The sequence below is a fragment of the Cannabis sativa genome, chromosome 1 (genome assembly GCF_029168945.1).
Source record: "Cannabis sativa cultivar Pink pepper isolate KNU-18-1 chromosome 1, ASM2916894v1, whole genome shotgun sequence".
Taxonomy (NCBI): Eukaryota; Viridiplantae; Streptophyta; class Magnoliopsida; order Rosales; family Cannabaceae; genus Cannabis; species Cannabis sativa.
In genome coordinates this window covers 53934037-53956021 of record NC_083601.1, presented here as the reverse complement: position 1 = coordinate 53956021, position 21985 = coordinate 53934037, and the positions used below count along the sequence as shown (strand labels likewise).

At 35.9% G+C, this 21985-nt stretch overlaps 2 protein-coding genes across 3 annotated transcripts; one reads left to right on the top strand and one right to left on the bottom strand.

The window, feature by feature from the left end:
- Positions 1 to 2284: 2284 nt before the first annotated feature.
- LOC133033621 (uncharacterized) lies at positions 2285 to 18563 on the top strand. Of its 2 annotated transcripts, none has more exons than XM_061108599.1 (11): positions 2285 to 2760; positions 3170 to 3908; positions 4724 to 5354; positions 5636 to 5807; positions 7551 to 7908; positions 8306 to 8416; positions 9405 to 9747; positions 17068 to 17293; positions 17439 to 17660; positions 18043 to 18190; positions 18288 to 18563. In XM_061108599.1, exons 1-11 carry the CDS (start codon positions 2306 to 2308, stop codon positions 18315 to 18317), a joined length of 3435 nt encoding a protein of 1144 aa, XP_060964582.1. In that variant the 5' UTR covers positions 2285 to 2305; the 3' UTR covers positions 18318 to 18563. The 2 variants fall into 2 exon arrangements, with proteins under 2 accessions (XP_060964582.1, XP_060964581.1); XM_061108598.1 differs by having other exon boundaries at positions 9402 to 9747.
- Positions 18564 to 20488: 1925 nt separating this feature from the next.
- Positions 20489 to 21715, bottom strand: LOC133033620 (cytosolic sulfotransferase 15-like). Its single transcript, XM_061108597.1, has one exon. It carries the CDS (start codon positions 21630 to 21632, stop codon positions 20646 to 20648), a length of 987 nt encoding a protein of 328 aa, XP_060964580.1. The 5' UTR covers positions 21633 to 21715; the 3' UTR covers positions 20489 to 20645.
- Between the last annotated feature and the right edge of the window lie 270 nt (positions 21716 to 21985).

The window sequence follows — 21985 nt, the reverse complement described above, 5'->3', positions numbered from 1 at the left end:
TGTGAGATTTTCACCATTTTGATTAAAATGATCGTTAGTTTATTAAAATTAATTTTTCTCTCAACGTGTCCAATAGAAAATTGATGCACAACGGTCTTGGCTTCGTCCCCGTGAAATGTCACGACTTTTGGAGATGTGTAGCGTGAGATTTTAACAGAAAACTAACGAGTAAAGGAGTAAGGGAAAAACTTGTTAAAATTTCCTTTGAAAAGAAGAATATTTTCAATTTTTGAATTAGGAGGCCATTTCAACAAATTTTCACCCAAAACCAATCTTCATTTTCACGTCTTAGTAGTACAAATTTATTGTGACTAGTGGCAAAAAATATTCCGAAATTGGTCCGGGCCACATTTCACCAAGGGGTACCACTATAAAAAATGTGAGATTTTCACTGTTTTGATTAAAATGATGGTTAGTGCATGAAAACTAATTTTCTCTCATTGTGTCTAATAGAAAAGTGATGCACAACGGTATTGACTTCGTCCCCATGAAATTTCACAAGTTTTGGATATGTATAAGGTGAGATTTTAACATAAAACTAACGAATAAAGGAATAAGGAAAAAACTTGTTAAAATTTCCCCTGAAAAGAAGAATATTTTCAATTTTTGAATTAGGGGGCCATTTCAACCAATTTTTACCCGAAACCAATCTTCATATTCACGTCTAGAATTCACTGTGACTAGTGGCAAAAAATATTCCGAGATTGGTCTGGGCCACATTTCACAAAGGGGTACCTCTATCAGAAATGTGAGATTTTCACTATTTCGATTTAAATGATCTTTAGTGCATGAAAACTAATTTTTCTCTCAACGTGTCCAATAGAAAAGTGATGTACAGCGGTCTTGGCTTCGTCCCCGTGAAATTTCACGACTTTTGGAGAGGTGTAGGGTGAGATTTTAACAAAAAAAACTAACGAGTGTAGGAGTAAGGAAAAAACTTGTTAAAATTTCCCCTGAAAAGAAGAATATTTTCTATTTTTGAATTAGGGGGCCATTTTAACCAATTTTTACCCGAAAGCAATCTTTATATTCACGTCTTAGTAGTACGAATTCATTGTGACTAATGGCAAAAATTATTCCGAGATTGGTTCGAGCCATATTTCACAAAGGGGTACCACTATCAGAAATGTGAGATTTTATCTATTTCGATTAAGATAATCGTTAGTGCATGAAAACTAATTTTTCTCTCAACGTGTCCAATAGAAAAGTGATGCACAACGGTCCTCCGATAGTCATAGATTTAAGAACAATAAACCCTAAATTGCATAATGCTAAAAAAAATAATAGGAAAATTTGAAAAAATATGCATAAAATATCCTAATATTTTATGCCTAAACTAATACATTTTAAAATTGAAAATATATGACCACTTTATCAAAAACCCAAGAATACCCCTCTCATAGGAATACCCCAACTCTCTCTCTTCCTCTATCTCTCTCGGTTCTCTCTCCACTGAACCCACCCTTCACCAAATCAAAACCCCCCTCACCACCGCCTACAACGTCAGCCCCTCACCGCCGCCTACAACGCCGGCCCCTCACCACCACCTACAACGCCGACCCCTCCCAAATCAAAATCGACCACTTCTCACCGCCTACCGCCTACACCGTCGGTCCCATCAACACCCTTCTCCACCACCCACGACGACTGTGACTGACGACCACCGTGTTTGACGGACTGAAGACTCCTTTCTCCATGACCACCGCGACCCACAGACCCAATGTCAAAGGTTAGTGTTTTTGAATATGTGATTTCTGGGTTAGAAAATCCATTTTCTAGGCAGGCCCGATGCATGTCTGATGCAGTCCGATGTAGGCCCGATGCATCATGATGAAAAAAATTGAATCTGAGCTGAAGACAAATGCCCGATATAAGGCCCGATGGCCTGCCCGATAGTCAGTCCGATGGGGCCCGATGGCTGTGTAAAAAAAATAGAATTTAATATGGCCCGATGGTGGGCCCGATAGTGGGTCCGATGGGGCCCGATGGCTGTGTAAAAAAAAAAGAATTAAGTATATATAAGCATAAAAAATCAAATTTCCTAAATAATAATTATCACTTAATAACTTTTAAATAATATGACTAGTGATATATCTTAAAATACATCAATAATAATATAAAATATCTCCATGTTGAAACACAAGTCCATGATGTCCGAGTAATTCCATGTTAATGGTAAGTTTAAAGTTATTATTTCCCCTAATCTCACAGTTTCCGTTACCAATTAATTTTTTTTTTTTTTTACAATCGTTACCAATTAATTTTATTATAATATTAATACCCAAAATTAAAATTTGGATTGAAAATGGAAGGGAAAGACGAAGGACCCAAAACCTCACTCTTCCCTCTTCTCTCCCAACCTTCAGATTCAATTTCATCTCAATCTCGATCTCATTGGCTCTGCAATCCCAGCTTCACCGCCGACCTTTCACTCCTCAACGACGCCGTTTCATCTCACGTATCGAAAAACTTATCTGAAGAAGATGACGACGACCCTGAACCTGTTACAGCTCCCGCGCGTGTCTATCAAACGCTGGACTCCGACGACCAAGACTTGGACACAGTCGGCGGCAAGATCAAGAAGAAGAAGAAAAGGAAGCATCGAAGGTCCCCTGAGTTGGACCACGATATCGGGAGTTTAAGGAGGTCCAATGCCCCTCGCCCATGGAGTAGCTCCGATTCCAAACCCTCCAATTCCAAACCCTATTTCTTCGACTCTAAAGGCGATCCTGACAATTTTGTCTTCGGCTCTCTTTACAGGTACCTACGTTTCTTCTTTTTTTTGTTTTTTGTTTTTGCTGAAACGAACATGAAACTTTAAACTTTGATAACTAAGGCGTTTGATTGGAGGCAATAAAATCGAATAGAATGGAAATGAAACAATTTTTATTTTAATTTAGTTGCATTTAAAGTATTTGAATTATTCTTATGTAATAATTTTTCCTATCATTTTGGTCGAAAGATTACTCCATTTAATATGAAAGAGTTTAATAATTTTTTTTTATATATATATTTTTTAAAATTTATTCCATTCTTATTCTTACTGGCATTCTCATTTCTAGTTTTCATTCTTTCTAACCAAACGTCACCTAATTTTTCGGTTTTCTATTTCGTATACATTTATGTATTTACGAATGAATTCAGTATTCTTACTTGTGATGATGTGTAGAATGGATGTTGCTCGTTACAAACCTTATGCATTTCAAGGATTGTCTGGACTTGATTTTCGAGGTTTGAGACAATGGAATCCAATGCTTTATGCATTGGATATGGATAGTGATGTGGATGCATTGGACAACAAATTAAGGTCCGGTGGTCGTTATTGGTCTGCAAAATATATGGCCGTGGAGTCTCAGAAGAGCTTAAAGCGTCTTCGTATTGTTGCTCCCAAAACCGAAAGTTCCTCAGAAACAGTTGCGGGTGGTGATTTCATTCCATTGTCAGATGTTGGTTTTCAAACTACTGAAGAATCGTGGGAAGATGAACTCCTACGTAAAACTCGGGAGTTCAACAAAACTACTAGGGAACGACCCCATGATGAAAAAGCATGGTTAGGATTCGCAGAGTTCCAAGATAAGGTGGCTGCTATGCAATCCCAAAAAGGTGCTCGTGTACAAACACTTGAGAAGAAGATAAGCATATTGGAGAAGGCAGTTGAGCTTAACCCAGATAATGAACAACTACTGCTTTCTCTTCTTAAGGCGTATCGGAGCAGAGATAACATTGATGTATTTATTGGTCGGTTTGAGAAGATACTTGTGCTGAATTCAGGAAATTATAAGCTTTGGAAAGAGTTCTTGGTGTTGTTTCAAGGGGATTTCTCTAGTTTCAAGGTTTCAGAGATGAGAAAGATGTACTCAAACGCAATACAAGCTCTCTCTGCTGCATGCAGTAGACACTCTAAGCAGGTTCTCAAGTTTATTTGAAATTTAGTAACTTTTATGTGTTTTTTCTACTGTGTATTCATAAAGAAAAGTAGTTCTCTTAATTACTGCTTTTGCTGGTTATCTACAAGGGAGCCTGGTTTTCTTGATAGTACCTACACAAACTCGAGTATGTCTCCATACACGACCATGTAATTATACTGTAACTTCCAAACAGATCCTAATAAAAAAATCATCTAACTTACAGAAAAACTGCATAAAACTGTAACATATTGATATAGTACAGTTCTGCTGCTGCTACTACTACTACTAGGAGATATAATAGAAGAACAAAACCCCATTAAAGCCATGGTTGTTTGCATTTATAAAAATTTATGTGGATTCTTGAAACAGATACAAAATAAATATCTCTTGACATCGAAAGAAAATGGATGGTTGGATCATACAAGTACAAGCGAAGATGAGGATATTGGCTTTTAAAGAAACAAATTGTATGTGTCAGATCATTTTGTTTAGCTTAATATGTTGACAACGAAGGTATTAGACTCAAAATGATTTAAGTGGTCGTTTCCACAGCATTGTCAATCTCTAAGAAACCAGATGATATTGATAATGGAATAAATGCGGTTATGTGGTAGTTGCAATATCTGGGTTGTATCGTTGCAGAATAATGTGATATTACTTGTTCAGTGTGATTAATTATCATGTATGTATTAACTTAAATATTTATTATGTAAATTAGTACTTTCATAACATATAAATCTTCAATAGTAATAATTAATTATAAACATTCTGAATAATACACTTGTTGTTGAATGCTGTTCCTTCCTTTGATGCAGGTCCATCATGCAGCTAAATCCTTTTCCCTGGATTCTGCTCACGTTCAATTAGAACTTGGTCTCGTTGATATATTTCTCAGCCTTTGCAGGTTTGAGTGGCAGGCCGGTTATCAAGAGTTGGCCACTGCTTTATTTCAGGCCGAAATCGAATATAGCTTGTTATGTCCTTCTTTACTTCTTACGGAGCAAAGTAAACAGAGACTCTTTCAGCACTTTTGGGATAGTGATGGTGCAAGAGTAGGAGAAGATGGTGCCTTTGGTTGGTCAACATGGTTGGAGAAAGAGGAAGAAAATAGACAAAGGATTCTTAAAGAGGAAGCCTCAACTTATGTGGAGGAAGAAGGTGGTTGGACAGGTTGGTCCGAACCATTTGCCAAAAATAAGATTTCTGGTGGAAATCCAGATAATGTCACCAAAGATGATATCAAAGGTGAGGAGCCTCAATCAGAATTAGAAGATGAAGACATAAATCTGGAAGATGATACTGAAGTGTTGTTAAAGAAGCTAGGCATTGACGTTGATGTTGCATCTAGTGATGAGGTTAAGGATGTCTCAACTTGGAACAGATGGTCAAAAGAAGAGCTTTCAAGGGATTGTGATCAATGGATGCCTCTGCGCACGAAATCTGGAGGTTTTTATCCCTTCCCCTTTTATCTTCTTGCGTTCTGCATCTGTTATTTTATTTTGCCAATTCCACCCCTAACCTTTTCATACTTCTTTTATTTGAAAGAACCTTTTCATACTTTATCTATCCTTTATTAACTTCCAGTTTTGTACTTAATTTATGACTTCAAATTTTCAATATACAATACAATACACAGACAGATATATATCTAAGTGGGTGTGTGTGTGTGTGTGTGTGTATATTGGTGCATGACATTGAAGGACATATGCTGACTTTGATTGTTACAGTTGCAGCTCTCCGTGCTGATGATACACCCAATGCAGAAACAGATGAGCAACTTGTGAGAGTAATAATGTATGAAGATGTCAATGAATTTCTCTTTTCCTTGAGCTCAAGTGAGGCTCGTTTGTCACTTTTGCTCCAGTTGATCAATTTCTTTGGTGGTAAAATATCTCATTGGTAAGAATCTGTTTCAATAATTGTACCTGCTGAATTCAACTCTTGCTGCAGCATAGCGTGTTTTCGTAATGAAAGTGAGTTACAATTGAAGTGTGTGGACTGACAGCAACCGGGACAATAGAAATTTAAATAGCTATAGGCTAGGAACAAGAGATTAATCAAATGAGAGTCAAGTAAGTTTTTTGATTAAACCATTCTAGAGAAAGTGAGAGTAAAAAGGGAAGTAGCTAAATATGAAATTAAAGCTGTAGGTTATAAGTTCGTTATTGTCTCATGAGAGTAAACTTGCACTAACAATTTGCACTATTGACTTGTAACTTCTGCATATAAAACTCATACTGTGCAATACTTTCCAGCTTTTTCCAGATTTGCTGCTCATTATGTTCCAGTGTATTTGTTTTGAATGAATCATTCATGGGACCTCTTTTTCTTCAGAAAATCTCAGATTGAGAATTTGTGTTGTTGAGTATTGGAGGATTTTAGAGAATGGAGAACATTTGTTTTCATGCTCTTTATTTATTTTAAAAGAAAATGTAAATATCTTTTACATTTTCTGGTTGGTCTCATTCTATTTCTTTTTCAGTATTCTTTTTATTTTTTGTTTTGAAGGCTTGCGTTTCATATTTAGTTGAAAGTGTTTGGTTGGTTACTTGGTACTGAGATGCTTAGCCTTCATGATTGCCTCCCTCTATTTTTGCTCTACTTCATGTTTCCTATTTCTAAACTCAAAAGTAGAGTGTCTCGACATTGTTTGGGCATAAGCATGTGTGTTTGTCTTTTGCTTTTTTGTTTTGTCTTTGTTTGCTGTTCATAATGTGTCTCTTTTTGTCCTCTGTTTAAACTTGAATGTTGTTGTTGAGCAAGTTTAAAAGCAACAGGATGCAGATTCACACATGAACATGTAAAATAGTGGATTTGATTCTGGCAATAATGTATAACAATGATATTCAACTTTGAAATGTGATTTTGATATTGTGCTTGGAATTTGAGAGTATTTTTAGATCTTTTGTGCATTCTCCTAATGCATATTTGGAATAAACACCAGAAAAGCCTTTTTGATTGCAATTATGCATTTTTTTTTGTGTGTGCTAAGAATGTGATACATTACTGTGCTTGTTTTTTCAAGGATTATGCAAGTTTCATTATGTTAAGCCAGCCCTAGCATTTTGGGGCCTTAGGTGAAAAATTAAAATTAGGCCTTTTATAAAGAAAATATTATTCTAAACCCACACATGCTGGGACCACATACCCACTTATTTAAGTGCACACATTCCACTTATTAAACTTTTATTAATGTATATAATAGTAAATAAAAAATTTGGCCTTGTCTTTTAAAAAAAAAAAGGGTCTTGGGAAATATGGAGCCTTGTGCAATGACCCAAGCTGCGCTTCAGGCTATACTGTGTCTTTATTTAGGCTTGTAATTGTGGAAGTTTCAAGCATTACTGTAAGAGTCATTTTGTTGCTATAAGGGACACAGTGAAATTTTACTTGGTATATGATCTAGGACAATCAAAGATCAATCCCCGAGTGAATTCTAAAATACAATGAAATGCTTTTTAATTATAAAGAGTAAAGAGTCTCTAGTTAATAATGTACCTATATAAAATACAATATATTGGCTCTAATGGTTTAACTTCTTAGGTTGTTCAGTTTATTTAGTGTTAGCACGTGCAAAGTTGATGCCAATTTACCAAATACATGTGTTTGGAGATGACTAACTGTCCCTTCTTTCATTAACAGGATTTGCACAAATGACTTGAGTTGGATCGAGAGCACCCTTAGCCTGGAAGAAATATCAGATTCTTTGTTACAGACTTTGGCAAAGGTCGACAATTTAAACAAACTTGAAAACAGTCTTAGTGGTTCCAGTTTGGAATCTCTTTTGGGGAGCACCAATGATGTTACTAGGAGGACTGGCATGATGAAATTTCTTCGTAACGTTACGCTACTTTGCTTAACTGCTTTTCCGCGTAATTACATTGTAGAGGAAGCTACTTTAGTTACTGAAGAGCTATTTGTTACAAAAATGAACTCTGATAGTTGTTCAGTTACCCCATGCCGAGCACTGGCAAAACGTCTTTTGAAAAATGATAGGCAGGTAGTAGCTGCTACGTCTGATTTTGTAATTACTTATACTATTTTCTACCATTAAGGATACACACATATTTTCTCTCTAAAATAACGGTATGCATCATCACGAACAAGAATTCCAATTTTTGAATGGGAATTAATAACTGCAAATGGTAGAGTGCAGGATGCAATTCTTGTGTTAGAATTATAAGTTGTTTGTTTTCTGAGTTAGATTGTTAGAATGGTTCAGTTTACAAGAGGTTGTGTAGGGCACTTGGTTTATAACCCCAATTTCAACTTCTCTGATTATTGTAATTCTGTCTGGCTTTGTTTCTTGTCCCATTCCCTAGATTTTAGTGCTACCTGTGTCTGCTTGAAGTAGAAAGTTTTCTGAAAATGTTGATTTATGTACTTTGTGTGTGTAGGATGTATTATTATGTGGTGTTTATGCACGAAGAGAAGCTTTTTATGGTAACATTGATCATGCAAGAAGAGTATTTGATATGGCATTGTCGTCTATTGAAGGACTCCCTTTGGTAAGATCTATATTCTTCCTTGAATGTCTTGCTTATGATATTGATTTTTAATTGCTTAAATGTTGTCTAGTTATGATGTTTCCCAATCTGATGCTGATCAATACTAGAATATTTATTTTGATAAGATCATGAGGGTTTGTTCTCTGGTAGATTGACATCTTGACACTGTGGTACATACTAAATTTAGTTTATATTATTTTAACTGATTTGTGACTGCCTAATATTGACTGACGCATTTCATAGTACTTGGTGACAAAACAAAGTTCAAAACCTAAATAGATGTTTAGATGGTGTTAGTACACACTTAGAGAGAGTTTGGTCCAAAAAAAGGGCTTGCGTGGTATTCATTTTATTCAGTGTCTAATGTTGTGGGACTTAAATTTGGTTTCATGTATAATTTATGATATGGGTTTTCTTGAACCTACTTTCAATTTGGTTCCTTGTGTTACAGTATTCAATATTCATAGTAAATGTTGAGGATGTATAACAAATGATTCTTTTGCTCCAATGTTTGTACAAGTTATATTAAAAATTAATGTCAGTTGTCATTTTTCCACTATATACTGTTAATACGTGAATGGACACCATGTGATACAGTTAAAAGATTATACTATCTTCAAAAATATATTTAAAGCAATTCTAATTCAAAAGTAAAATAGTTGGAATTTGGTGCGTATTCTTTTCCTTTGTTGTTCTATGACTACAACCACTATCCACATGTCTCCCTTCTATTTATAGTAAAGAAATCAATTACCTTGAATAATTAAAAGAAGTTTTACTTTCATACGAATGCATTGAAAGAAAAATTAGTTTTAATGCCCGTAATTCGCAGTTCACAATACTAGCCTAGGTTGCCCCTCTTGAGCCTCGTTATTGTGCTGAAATATGATTTATGCTTGTTAAATTTTCAGTTTATTTTCTTCTTTTATATAAATTTAACTGTCCCATAAGTTTCTTATGCGTTTCTTGAATGTAACCAATCTAGCAGGAGTTTCAGTCTAATAAACCTCTTATATACTTCTGGTATGCGGAGACAGAGCTTGCAAATAATAGCCAGGAATCATCATTTCGAGCAATACATATACTTTCCTGTTTAGGCAGTGGTGAAACTTATGCTCCATTTAAAGGTCAATCGTCAAGTATGCAATTGCTAAGAGCTCACCAAGGTTTCAAAGAAAAAATAAGAACAGTGGAATCGGCATGGGTGCGTGGCACTATAGATGATCAATCTGTTTCTCTTTTATGTTCAGCAGCGTTTTTTGAAGAACTAACTTCTGGTTGGAGAGTAGGTATCGAAGTTTTGGATCAGGCTTTCACAATGGTGCTTCCAGGTATGCATTTTTTCTTTGCATTTGAAAATACTTGTTAAAATGCCAATACATTTCATACGGTAGTGTGTATTACATGCAATGTTTCCTTAATTATTCTATATTATATACCATGTCTTCTTTATTGTTCTGTTCTGGATCCTATATGGTATATATGTATTTCTTTTTTCTCCAAAATGTTCAACCCCACGATGTATGTATTCTATGTATGTATGTATGTCGTTTTTTTTTAATACATAAATCATTTCTAGTGTCCTTAAGCTCATCTTTATAGGATTCCAAATAAGTGGAAGGATCCCTACAAAAAAAATAAAATAATAATGAGTGAAAGGGCAGTGGCATTTGACAATGTAGACTAGAGCTTTTTTAAACCCATAATAGTTAGGATTATAACTTATTTGTCACTGCTTCACTCCTACACTACAGTTGCATCAAAAAGTCATTGATTTTGATTTATGCTTTGCTTAACTGACCAATTTTCTGAGACTTCATCAAGTTGATTAAACTGGATGATTGTGCATCTTTCCATATAATATTGATCTTACTCTTGTACGGAGTAGAGATGTAACAAGCCAAAACTAAGCATTACATACCCATATGCTAATACTAAGAGTCGAGAGCTTGGTTCTTTCCTAGTGAGCAGTAGCTCAATACAAAAATAACAAATTCTCCTTCTCCCTATTTACTCTTTACTAACAATACCTCTAGACCAGCTCATCCACCTACTACAAAAACCAATATACCCTTTTACTAACAGCTCATCTATATGTTTGCTACTCTTTAGTGGATTCCTATCAATGCCCACCTCTCCAAGTATCGCTTTGTCCTCAACAGATTCATTCCTAAGTGCCCCTACAGTATGTGACCTTCATCATAGAACCATTCTAGTGATGATGTGTTTCCAATCAAATTAGATTGAACAAACAACTTTAGAAGTATTTGGGCTAACCCACATGCAGTGAATAAGCCTATTGTCACTCATCACCATATCTATCTTGTATCTATGTAGGCATGTTGCCATGACAAAAGAGTTGTTCATGCTTCTTAATTGAGGTTGGAGAATCGTTTTTGAAGGGCCCACCCCTCTTCCCATAAATCACAACTCTAACGTCAATTATCTTCCACCTCGCTTGATATAAACTCTAGCTCACTGGGTATTAACGACCTAGATGAATGGATCAGACATACAACAACAAGCTTATGGCTTATCAAAATGTTCGAAACCTATGCCTCAGAACATATTTTGAACTAATGTGCCAAAAATAATGTTGAGGCTTATGTTTCTTTGGTTTAGTTCAAAACTTATGCCTCAATGGAGCCTCCCACTAGGGAGGTTTACTCTCTGTTGGCCTCGACACATAAGCCTTAGCTTGTTTTGGAGAATATAAGAATCTGCATTGGACAGAATCATCCACGGTCAATTTATCAAAGTTGATTTACAATAAAAAAATTCTGAATCATCACACAAGCTCTTCTATTTTCCATGTAGTGACATAGAGCTTTAATCCCCGCCAAGTTTCAAAGTTCTTTGAATTTTCGGTCTATTGTTAGAGTTTCTTTCAAAAAGAAGTTCCAATTAGAATCCAATAAGGCCCACTTGTGCATACAAATAAACAAAATCTGAGATGTGGCCATTCTTTTCGGAGGATAATTTGGCCAAGGCCGGGAATGCTATTGAAAGGTAGCTCATTTTATTCAGGCATTTTCCTAAGAGAAGAAGCACATTTTTTGTGGAACCTTGAGGACATTCTCAAGGCCAAGATGGAAACATAGAGTCTCACTTATTGCTATATGTAGAAAATAGTGAATCGAATTATATGTATATTTCATAGAATAGTACATATTTATATACAAAGCTAGGAGACTAGGAAATAGGAAACTACCAACAAAATAGGAAACTACTAAATACAAGTTACCCTAATTCTTTTACACCTAATATACAGCTAATTCTCTAACACTCCCCCTCAAGCTGGAGCATAGATGTTAATCATGCCCAGCTTGTTACAAAGATAGTCAATCCGCACCCCATTCAAAGCTTTTGTAAAAATATCTCCTAGTTGTTCTCCGGTTTTCACATATCCTGTGGAGATCAGACCTTGTTGAATTTTGTCACGAACAAAATGACAATCGATCTCAATGTGCTTAGTTCGCTCGTGGAATACGGGATTTGAGGCAATATGAAGAGCAGCTTGATTATCACACCATAATTTTGCTGGAATAGAAGTCTTAAACCCGAATTCAGTCAAAAGCTGATAAATCCATATTACCTCACACACGGACTGGGCCATAGCTCTATATTCTGATTCAGCACTGGATCTAGATACAACATTTTGTTTCTTACTCTTCCAAGAGACCAGATTGCCACCAACAAATACACAATATCCTGAAGTGGATCGTCTATCTACCTTGGAGCCTGCCCAATCTGCATCAGAAAAACACTCAATCTGGGTATGTCCATGATCCTTGTAAACTATACCTCGTCCTGGTGCTCCTTTTAAGTAACATAAAATTTGTTCTAATGCCGCCCAATGATGAATTGTTGGGGAAGACATGAACCGACCGATAACACTAATCCGGAAATGCAATATCCGGACGAGTCACGGTTAAATAATTCAACTTTCCAACTAACCCGCGATATTTCTCGGGATCTTCAAATGGTTTCCCATCACGTGTAAGATGCACAAATTTGGATTCATTGGAGCATTGCAAGGTTTTGATCCCAATTTCCCTGTCTCAGTTAGCAAATCAAGTACATACTTTCTTTGAGACAGAAAAATACCTTGTTTACTCCGAGTAACTTCAATCCCCAAGAAATACTTGAGTTCCCCTAAATCTTTCGTGTTAAACTGGTTGTGAATGAAAGACTTAAGGGATGAGATGCCTTCAGTATCATTTCCAGTAATAACGATGTCATCAACATACACCACTAACAAAATGATACCAACAAGTTGATCTTTTATAAAACACAGAATGATCCGACTTACTTTTCAACAAACCAAACTTCTCAACAAACTCGACTAAATTTACCAAACCAAGCACGAGGGCTTTGTTTCAATCCATATAAAGATTTGCGAAGATGACAAACTCGCCCTAACTCCCCCGAGCAACAAACCCGTGAGGTTGCTCCATATATACTTCTTCCTCAAGATCTCCATGAAGAAAAGCATTTTTAATATCAAGCCGATGCAAAGGCCAATGATGAGTACCGCCATGGAAATGAACGGTCGAACGGATGTGAGTTTAGCAACAGGAGAAAAAGTATCACAATAGTCCACTCCATAGGTTCGAGCATAACCCTTGGCAACAAGACGGGCCTTTAAGCGAGCAACCGTGCCGTCTGGATTGAATTTAACCGTGAACACCCATTTACACCCGATGGCCTGTTTTCCGGAAGGTAAATCAACCAAGACCCAAGTACCATTCGCAACCAAAGCATTCATCTCTTCTATCATTGCAGCAAGCCAACCAGGATGAGACATCGCTTCTCGAACAGTTTTAGGAATAGTGATAGAATCAAGAGAAGCAATAAAAGAACAAGAAGAAGAGGAGAGATGATTATAAGACACAAAAGAAGTAATAGGAAAAGTACAATGACGTTTACCTTTACGTAGTGCAATGGGAAGATCATCTGAGATGTCCAGATCTGATGACGAAGATGCAGGTGCGGGACATGAAACGGGAGGTGGAGGAGGGGGCGCCCGGTGTACACTATAGGAGGCCGAGGGAGTGGTGGAGGTGGTAGAGGTGGTGGAGGTGGTGGAGGTGTAGACATTGTGGGGGTGACGACCGAGGCGGTGAAGGAACAAGAGACCCGCCGTAACATGGAGCAGGCGCATAGGATGTGACAGAATAAACCAACAAATCATCATCCTCCCCCTGACTAGTAGAAGTAGTGGAAGATGAAAAATAAGGTGTATTTTCTACAAAAGTAACATCAATAGAAACAAGATATTTGTTGAGATCAGGACAGTAACACCTATACCCTTTCTGAAGACGAGAATAACCAAGAAAGACACACTTTAGTGCCTTAGGGTCTAATTTGGTGACAGATGGACGGACATCGCGAGCAAAACAAACACTACCAAATACTCGCGGAGCAACTGGAAATAATGACTTATTAGGAAAAAGAATTTTAAATGGAATTTCACCATTAAGAACAGAAGAGGGCATGCGATTAATAAGAAAGCATGCCGTGGAAACTGCATCGGCCCAAAAAGGTTTAGGGACTTTCATTTGAAACAAGAGAGCACGTGCAGTTTCAAGAAGATGTACGTTTTACGTTCTGCAACACCATTCTGAGGTGCCGTATCAACACAAGAAGTTTCATGAAGCATGCCATTAGAGGTCATATAAGATTGAAATTGAGCAGACATGTACTCTTTGGCATTATCACTTCTCAAAGTACGAATAGATACATTAAATTGAGTTTGAATCTCAAAGACAAAAAGCACGAATATAGAAAACAACTCGAACGAATTTTCATTAAATATAACCAAATTAAACGAGAATAATCATCCACAAAAGTAACAAAATACCCGAATCCGAGTTGAGACAAAATAGGAGAAGGACCCCAAACATCGAATGAACTAACTCAAAAGGAACACTAGCACGTTTATTGACACGTGGACTCAAACTAACACGATGATGTTTACATGACTCACATTCTAACGAAGATAAACTACTATATTGGGGACACAGTTTCTTGAGCAAAGGAAGGGATGGATGACCTAAACGACAATGAGCCTCAAAAGCGGAAGCAACACTCGAACAAGCAATAGAGGTTGGCGGAAGTGGGTCAAGAACATACAAGCCACCATATTCATGTCCTTTACCAATAATCTTTTTCGTCATAAGATCCTGAAACAAACAATGATCAGGAAAGAATGAGATGCAACAATTTAGATTACGAGTGAGTTGACTAACAGAAAGCAAATTAAAGGACAAATCAGGTAAATGTAAGATCCGATGATAAAGATAGCATAGGTGTAGGAATAATAGTGCCGGATCCAAGAACGAGATCTTGTTGACCCATCGGCTAAGGTGACAACGAAGTGGGACCGTGAGATCCGAAAAGTGGAAAAGAGACGGGAATTACTGTCATATGATCCGTGGCACCGAATCAATGACCCATTTCGAGGATTTGGAAAGAAGGCGTGCATTAGAGTTACTCGAATCGGCAATCGCGATGTGAGAAGAAGATGAAGACTTAAGTGTTTCACGATACCTTGAGAACTTGGCAAATTCATCGGCGAAATAAGGACCGATTTGTCAGATGCATCACTAGTGCTTGCAATATTGGCAGAGTGTTGTTGTCGATTCTTAAATTGTAACTTCCTACACTCAAACTTGGTGTGGCCTGGTTTCTTACAATAATTGCACATGATGCTCCCAGAATTTGGTGTGCGGTTATCAGGTCCTTGTGAATTACCTCCTTTAAATCCACTTGGAGTAGAGTTTCTTTCCGGTGCGTAATTATTACGACTCACCAAGGCGCTATTAAGAGGAGTTGAAGAGGTAGTCTCTGTGCGAAGAACACGAGTAAACACATCTTGTAAAGAGGAGACATCAGAACCAGAGAGAACTTGTGACTTTGCAGAGTCAAATTCAGATGAGAGTCCTGCAAGAAAACTCATAATAGCCATTTGTTCTCGTTGGCGCTGTTGAACTTTTACATCAGGACTAAAGGGTAATAGCACATTAAGTTCTTCATATGTTTTCTTGAAAGCCATAAAATAATTCATAAGAGACTTATCTTGTTTTTCCGCGCGATAAAAAGCTTTGCAAACATCATATATGCGAGAGATGTTGTCTTTGCCAGAATACAAAAACTCCAAGTAACACATTAGTTCTTTAACCAATTCACAATGATTAATCAAACTAATTACCTCATTATCGATAGAATTTCGAATTTGAAGGAACAAGCGAGCATCCTCACGGAGCCATATTTTCCTTGAATCGTTTGTTTCTTCAGGAGGATCGTCAGTCAAGTGATCATCTTTGTCAATACTCCTCAAATACAGTCGAATAGTCTTACTCCATTCCAAATAATTCGAACCAATCAACTTATGGTCCGTGATTTTAGACATTACGGGAACCACATCAGAAACAACGATTGACTTCGAATCTGATTTTATCTCTGCCATAATCTCGAAACCAAAAAAAAATTGACAGAAAAAGGAAGAGAACAAACTCAAAGGAATAGATACCCAAACACAAAGAAGACAAAAGTATCAAACCACAAAATGCGAAGAACCGCCGAAAACCGAAGCAAGGAGGACGAGAAAGGAGCAGGAGTGGGACGGGCGTCGACCGACACCGGAGAAGACGCCGGACGCGCCCTCACGCGCCGGCGCGTGGGACGGTTGGCAGCGGCGGACGACGGCGCGTGGGCCCCACGCGCGGTGAATCTGGACGCCGGACTTTTGGGTTTTGCAGTCCGGCGGCTGGGCAGTCTTCCTATGTGGGCGGTGAGAAAAAATGGTCACTCCAAATAGGGTTTTCGAAAAAACACCCCTAAACTCAAACCCTAATTTTTTTATTTTTTTTTTTTTTTTTTTTTTTTTTTTTTTTTTCAGAACCCTAATTTCGAATTTCGAATTTTGAATCACAATGCTCTGATACCATGTAGAAAATAGTGAATCGAATTATATGTATATTTCATAGAATAGTACATATTTATATACAAAGCTAGGAGACTAGGAAATAGGAAACTACCAACAAAATAGGAAATTACTAAATACAAGTTATCCTAATTCTTTTACACCTAATATACAGCTAATTCTTTAACACTATATATCGATTCCTTGCTTTTAATGATTCTGTACTACAGAGTTCTTTCTCTTGAGAAAAACCTCTTGTTAGGGTGTATCAACCCAAGTCCCACATTGAAAAGAATAGGCAAGAGTTGCTTTGAATATAAGTGTTTCACCTACTCTATTAGTACGAGGCTTTTTAGGAAGGTGCTTAAAAACAAATCCGCGAGAGCTTTTAGGCCTAAAGTAGACGATATCATACTAATGTGGGAGTGAAAGTGAGCCTGCGGCCCAACAAGGTAATGGGGCCCAACACCTCCAAAGCCACTTCATGAGGAAGGGGTTTATTTCAGAATATTCCTAATCTCTAGTGCTTGGAAGTGGGAGTTTTCTTGTCATATTAACTACTGTAGTATATCATATACACATAGAATCTTAGTATGAAGTATGGTTTTGAGTTTCCCGCATCATAGGGATGTAATTCATGTGTATATCATAAATGCTCTGTAGATGCAAGAAAAAATTTCAAAACATGCTTTAGTCTGACAGGACTGTTTGTGTAAACCCACAGAAAGGAGGAGTCATACTTATCAAATTGAATTCTTGTTCAAGTTTTATGTGAAGATGCTGCAGCGACATCTGGATCAATTAAGCCCTTCAAAATGTTGGGAGTCCATCTGCGAGGGGCTGCAAGTATTTCCTTTCAACACTGAACTTTGTAGTGCTTTAGTGCATATTGGGAACCTATACACAACACCAAATAAATTACGGCGGATGTTTGATGAGTACAATCAAAAGTGAGTTTTCTTTCTTTTTGTTTTGTTTATAGAAATTTATCTGTAGGTGCACATGAGATTGCCATGACAACAATTTAGCATTTACACTTTGGAGAAGGTGGCAATGTCATGGACAATATTTAAGATTTACTGCTTATATTTGCAGGAAACAATCTGTGGTTATCTGGATTTTTGCCTTGTCATTTGAGATAAGTAGAGGTGGCTCCCAGCACAGGGTTCGTGGATTGTTTGAGAGAGCATTGGGAAATGATACACTTCGTCGGTCAGTATTGCTATGGCGGTCTTACATTGCTTATGAGGTTAACATAACGTGTGATCCTTCTGCAGCAAGGAGGATATTTTTCCGGGCAATACATGCCTGTCCATGGTAAGAGCTCGTGGCAAGGTTATAATGCCTGTGTATTTGAGAAAAAGACGTGGTTTATTTATGTTATTTGTCATGTTTTTTGGATGAATGATTGTTTTGTGATTTGGTTCTGAGTGTAAGAACCCCTATTCTCTGCGCCTAGATATAGAAGTCATTTTTCCTATAATTTTTCATATTGAATTTTTTTAATGGTGCATTTTATTTTCAATGATGATACAATCATATACCTTTTTCCAGCATTGAAAAAATGTTACACTTGCCAATTCTAAAGTCCTTTTGTAGACTTCTTCTCTGAGAACTTGAACAAATTTATATAGTTTTGTATTGCTATTTCCTAAATGACTACATTTACAAATGAAGAGTATGTCATTTTATTTCTCAGGTCCAAAAAGCTTTGGATGGATGGTTTTGCCAAACTGAACTTGATTCTGTCTGCAAAAGAACTTTCAGATCTTCAAGAAGTTATGCGAGATAAGGAATTGAATCTGAGGACGGACATCTATGAAATCCTCCTAGAAGATGATTTTGGAGTATGATATTAGTGATAAATGCCAATGGTCAATCCTAGAGTATGTTGTTTGTATTTATTTTATTGTTCACAACAATACCTAATGATGCCATCTTTAGGTAGAGGTGCCTGAGTATGTGAGTGAATGATTTCATTGATAGGCCCCTATCAAGCTCCATGAAACACGCCTCTACATTTTTCAAGGTAAGTGAAGAACTTGTACACAACCTTGTTTTTGATGATGTACTTGTAAATTTTGTAGTTATAACAAGATTGTCCCATACTCCTTTTGAAAATAGTGATCATGGGTGAATAACAATACCAATTCCCATGTATTGTATTTGTTTGAAGGTTATAACAACAAAGACAAGAGAACACATCAATATGCTCCTTCAGTTCTGGTATCCTATATAAATTGAAAAGGGCATCAATGATTTTAACATCATATCATTACATTGATATGTTTGTACATTGACACTCCTAGTAATTTCGCGGGATGAACAAGACCACATGAATATGTGGTTGAATGAGGTTATTGATGAACAAGGCATGGACCAATTCAAAAAATTGAATTTCTATAAAATTTGAAGGTTCTTACAAGAGTTTAAGATGAAAGTTATCCATCTCGCTAAGCTATCTATTGGACTGCAATTATGCCCATAACTTATAGTTACATAAATAAATTATTTAAAAAAAAAATGAGCAAAGTGTAATTTAAGGGAGATTTTTATAATTTATATAATTTAAGGGAAATTTTCACAATAAAAAAACTCATAGAACAAAATTCTACAAGTGTCATAGTCCAGCGACAAAAATTCTATTTATTTTTTATTTAAAAACAAAACAATTGTCACGTGAAAAAAAAAAGTAAAAACAAAACAATAAGAACTCGTTTGGTAAGTCATATAAGGATCGTATTGTAATAAATAATAAACAACACTATATTTGAATAAAGTAATGTATTGTATTAATTATTACGACTTAAATTTTTAATACAATGTATGTTGTATTATTTAATACATAAAAAATGGTTTGTATTGGTTTGTATTATAATTTTTACGAAGGATCCGGGGTCAACATTTATCTCCGACCGGGATTCGGACCCGAACCCAAACCCAATACTCGGACATGGATCCGAACTCGCACTCGGGACTCGAACCCCAAACCCGGACCCTAGACCCCGAGACCTGGACTCTAGATCCTGCACCCTGACCCGGACTCAACCCGTTGTTGGTGTTGGAATTAAGTGTATTAAAAATATATTATAACTTTACACAATCTATCAATACAAGTCATACCAAACATAGTATTGTATTAAATAATACTAAATACAATACAATCCAACGCAATACAATACGACGTATCAAACGCGCCTTAAAAGAGGAGTATTAAACTTTTGAAATTCCACATTCTTAGGTGATGTTTTGTTTACTAAAATGTAAATCGTGATGATAATGAAAGAGCCATTATATTGTTTGGTTTCTATTTTAGCTTTTGTACTCAAGTTATTACATTGATAATAATTACATACAAAAACTAATATAATCTTCCTTGCAATTACACTATATTATAGATTTATAGAGTAATATAATATTTTAATAAAAATATTAGTAAAAAGAAGATAAAGGTCTATTTTATCTTTGTTTCTTTTAGAAAAACATTTCATAATTATAAAAATAAAACAACAAGGATACTTTGGTCAATACACATATTATTCTATTGAAAAAATTTATTTATAACCCAAGATTTTTAAAAACATCCTATTTTAATAATTTTAATAGTTTTTATTTTATATTAAATTTATATCTTTGATTGTATTAAGTTTTTTAAACTTTTTTCTTTTTTTTTTCATATTCTTAAAAAAAATATATACCTATCAAATAAATATAAATTATATTTTAAATATTATGACAAAAAATTAAAATAAAAAATTATATAAAATTTTCTTAGAAAAAAAATATATACATAATTTAGAAAAAAAAAATATGAAAATAAAATCAAAATAAGTATTCACAATATAATGTGAGGAAAAAAAATTTAAAAAAATATGAAGAGTAATTTTTAAAAATTATTTAAGTTTATTTTTTTTAACAATAAAGTATACTTATCATTTTATAAGATGCAAATAGAGCTCTCGTATTCTATTATATTCACACTTCAAATCAAAATCAATAATTCTAATTAAAATAATTTTTTCAACAATAAACTAAATGTTATTATCAATTCTTATTAATTATTACATTACTATTACTATTATTATTTCATTACACAAAACCAAACACCATCAACACCTTAACACAAAACAGAAGTACAAAGTGACACACAATAAATAATACACTCAAATTCAGCATAATAAAAAGCAAAGCCAAAAGCATTAAAAACATTAATAAGTCTTCCAATACAACAAGCTAATAGTAATAACAGTAACTAATTAAATAAAAATCACCCAGATTTTTGATGTTTCATTCAAATCACAGTTAATATATAAATTCTAAGCCAGAACCACCAAGCTTTTTGTCAATAATTTCAATAATGTGTTGTGCCATGGAGGGACTAAGATGGTTAACCCAATCTCCAACTTGTCCTTTTCGAAAGTAACTTTTGTTGTCAAAATTTGGCATGAACTTGCCACTTTTGTTCACTTCTAAATCACTCAAATTCTTCAAACTACAAAGCTGTGATATTTCACCAATAACCCCTTTCTTCTCTTCCTCCTCAGAAAAAGGACACCCTATGAACTCACCAATCTTCTTCACATGAACTTCAATATCTTCCTTCAAATCTTCGTACTTTAAAAACAATACTTTTTCCGGCTTCTCCAAACTCTCCTTCCAATATCCCAACACATGATCCCAAAAGGGCCCAAACCCTTGTTCGCCTAGACAAAACTTGTCCACATAGTCCTTTATCATCCATTGTGACTGGCTCTCGACACGATCTCTAGTGGCGAAATGCCAGAATGAGACAATCGTGTCGAGAGGGTTTCTACAAATGTAGACAATACGACATTCTGAACTCTTGATGACCGACTCGGGCAACAATATGTGGGGAAGGTGTGTGGAGAAGAGGCGCGGTGTGGTGACTGGAGCATCGGGGCCAAGGTCATGAGGGGCCTTGGCCTCGGCATAGAGATTGAACTCGAGAAAGGGTAGGAGTTGATGTGGATTGGAAGTGAGTAAGGGAGTGTTTGAAAGGGTGTAGCGAGAGCGGTTGGCAATGGAGAAGAGGAGAGCTTTGAGCCATGTTGTGCCTGATTTTGGAGATGATGCTAAAATGATGTCTTGGCTTTGAGGTTGAAAGTGTGTTTGGAAGAGCTTGATGTTTGGAATTATTCTAGAAGGACACCAATAACCTTGGTAAAGAGAAAGAACAGAAGAGCCTAACCATCCTTTGGTTTTAGGAAGTTTATCAAGATCAATATCAATATCATTATTATTAATAGATATGGGAATGGGATTCTTCATATTTATCTTACTACTTCTTGTGAGTAAAACACTCTTCACATGTATTTATATATACAAAATATTGGAATGAAATTTGAGTAATTAATTAATAAATTAAACATGCATGCAATTAATGAGTAGTACTGCAAATCAATGCATGTGGGAAAAGTAATAATACACTATAAATCATGGAAGTCCAAATCATGCACATTGCATCATCACCCTGCTTTTTAATTTTACTACGTAAAAAGAACATCTTTATAAATCAATTAGGTGTAAAAAGTAAAGAGCACTGAGAGTAGAGTAATTATGTGGAGCATTAGTATGTATGAGTATGGGCTGGAATATATATGATGTGTTAAATCGGTCAATTA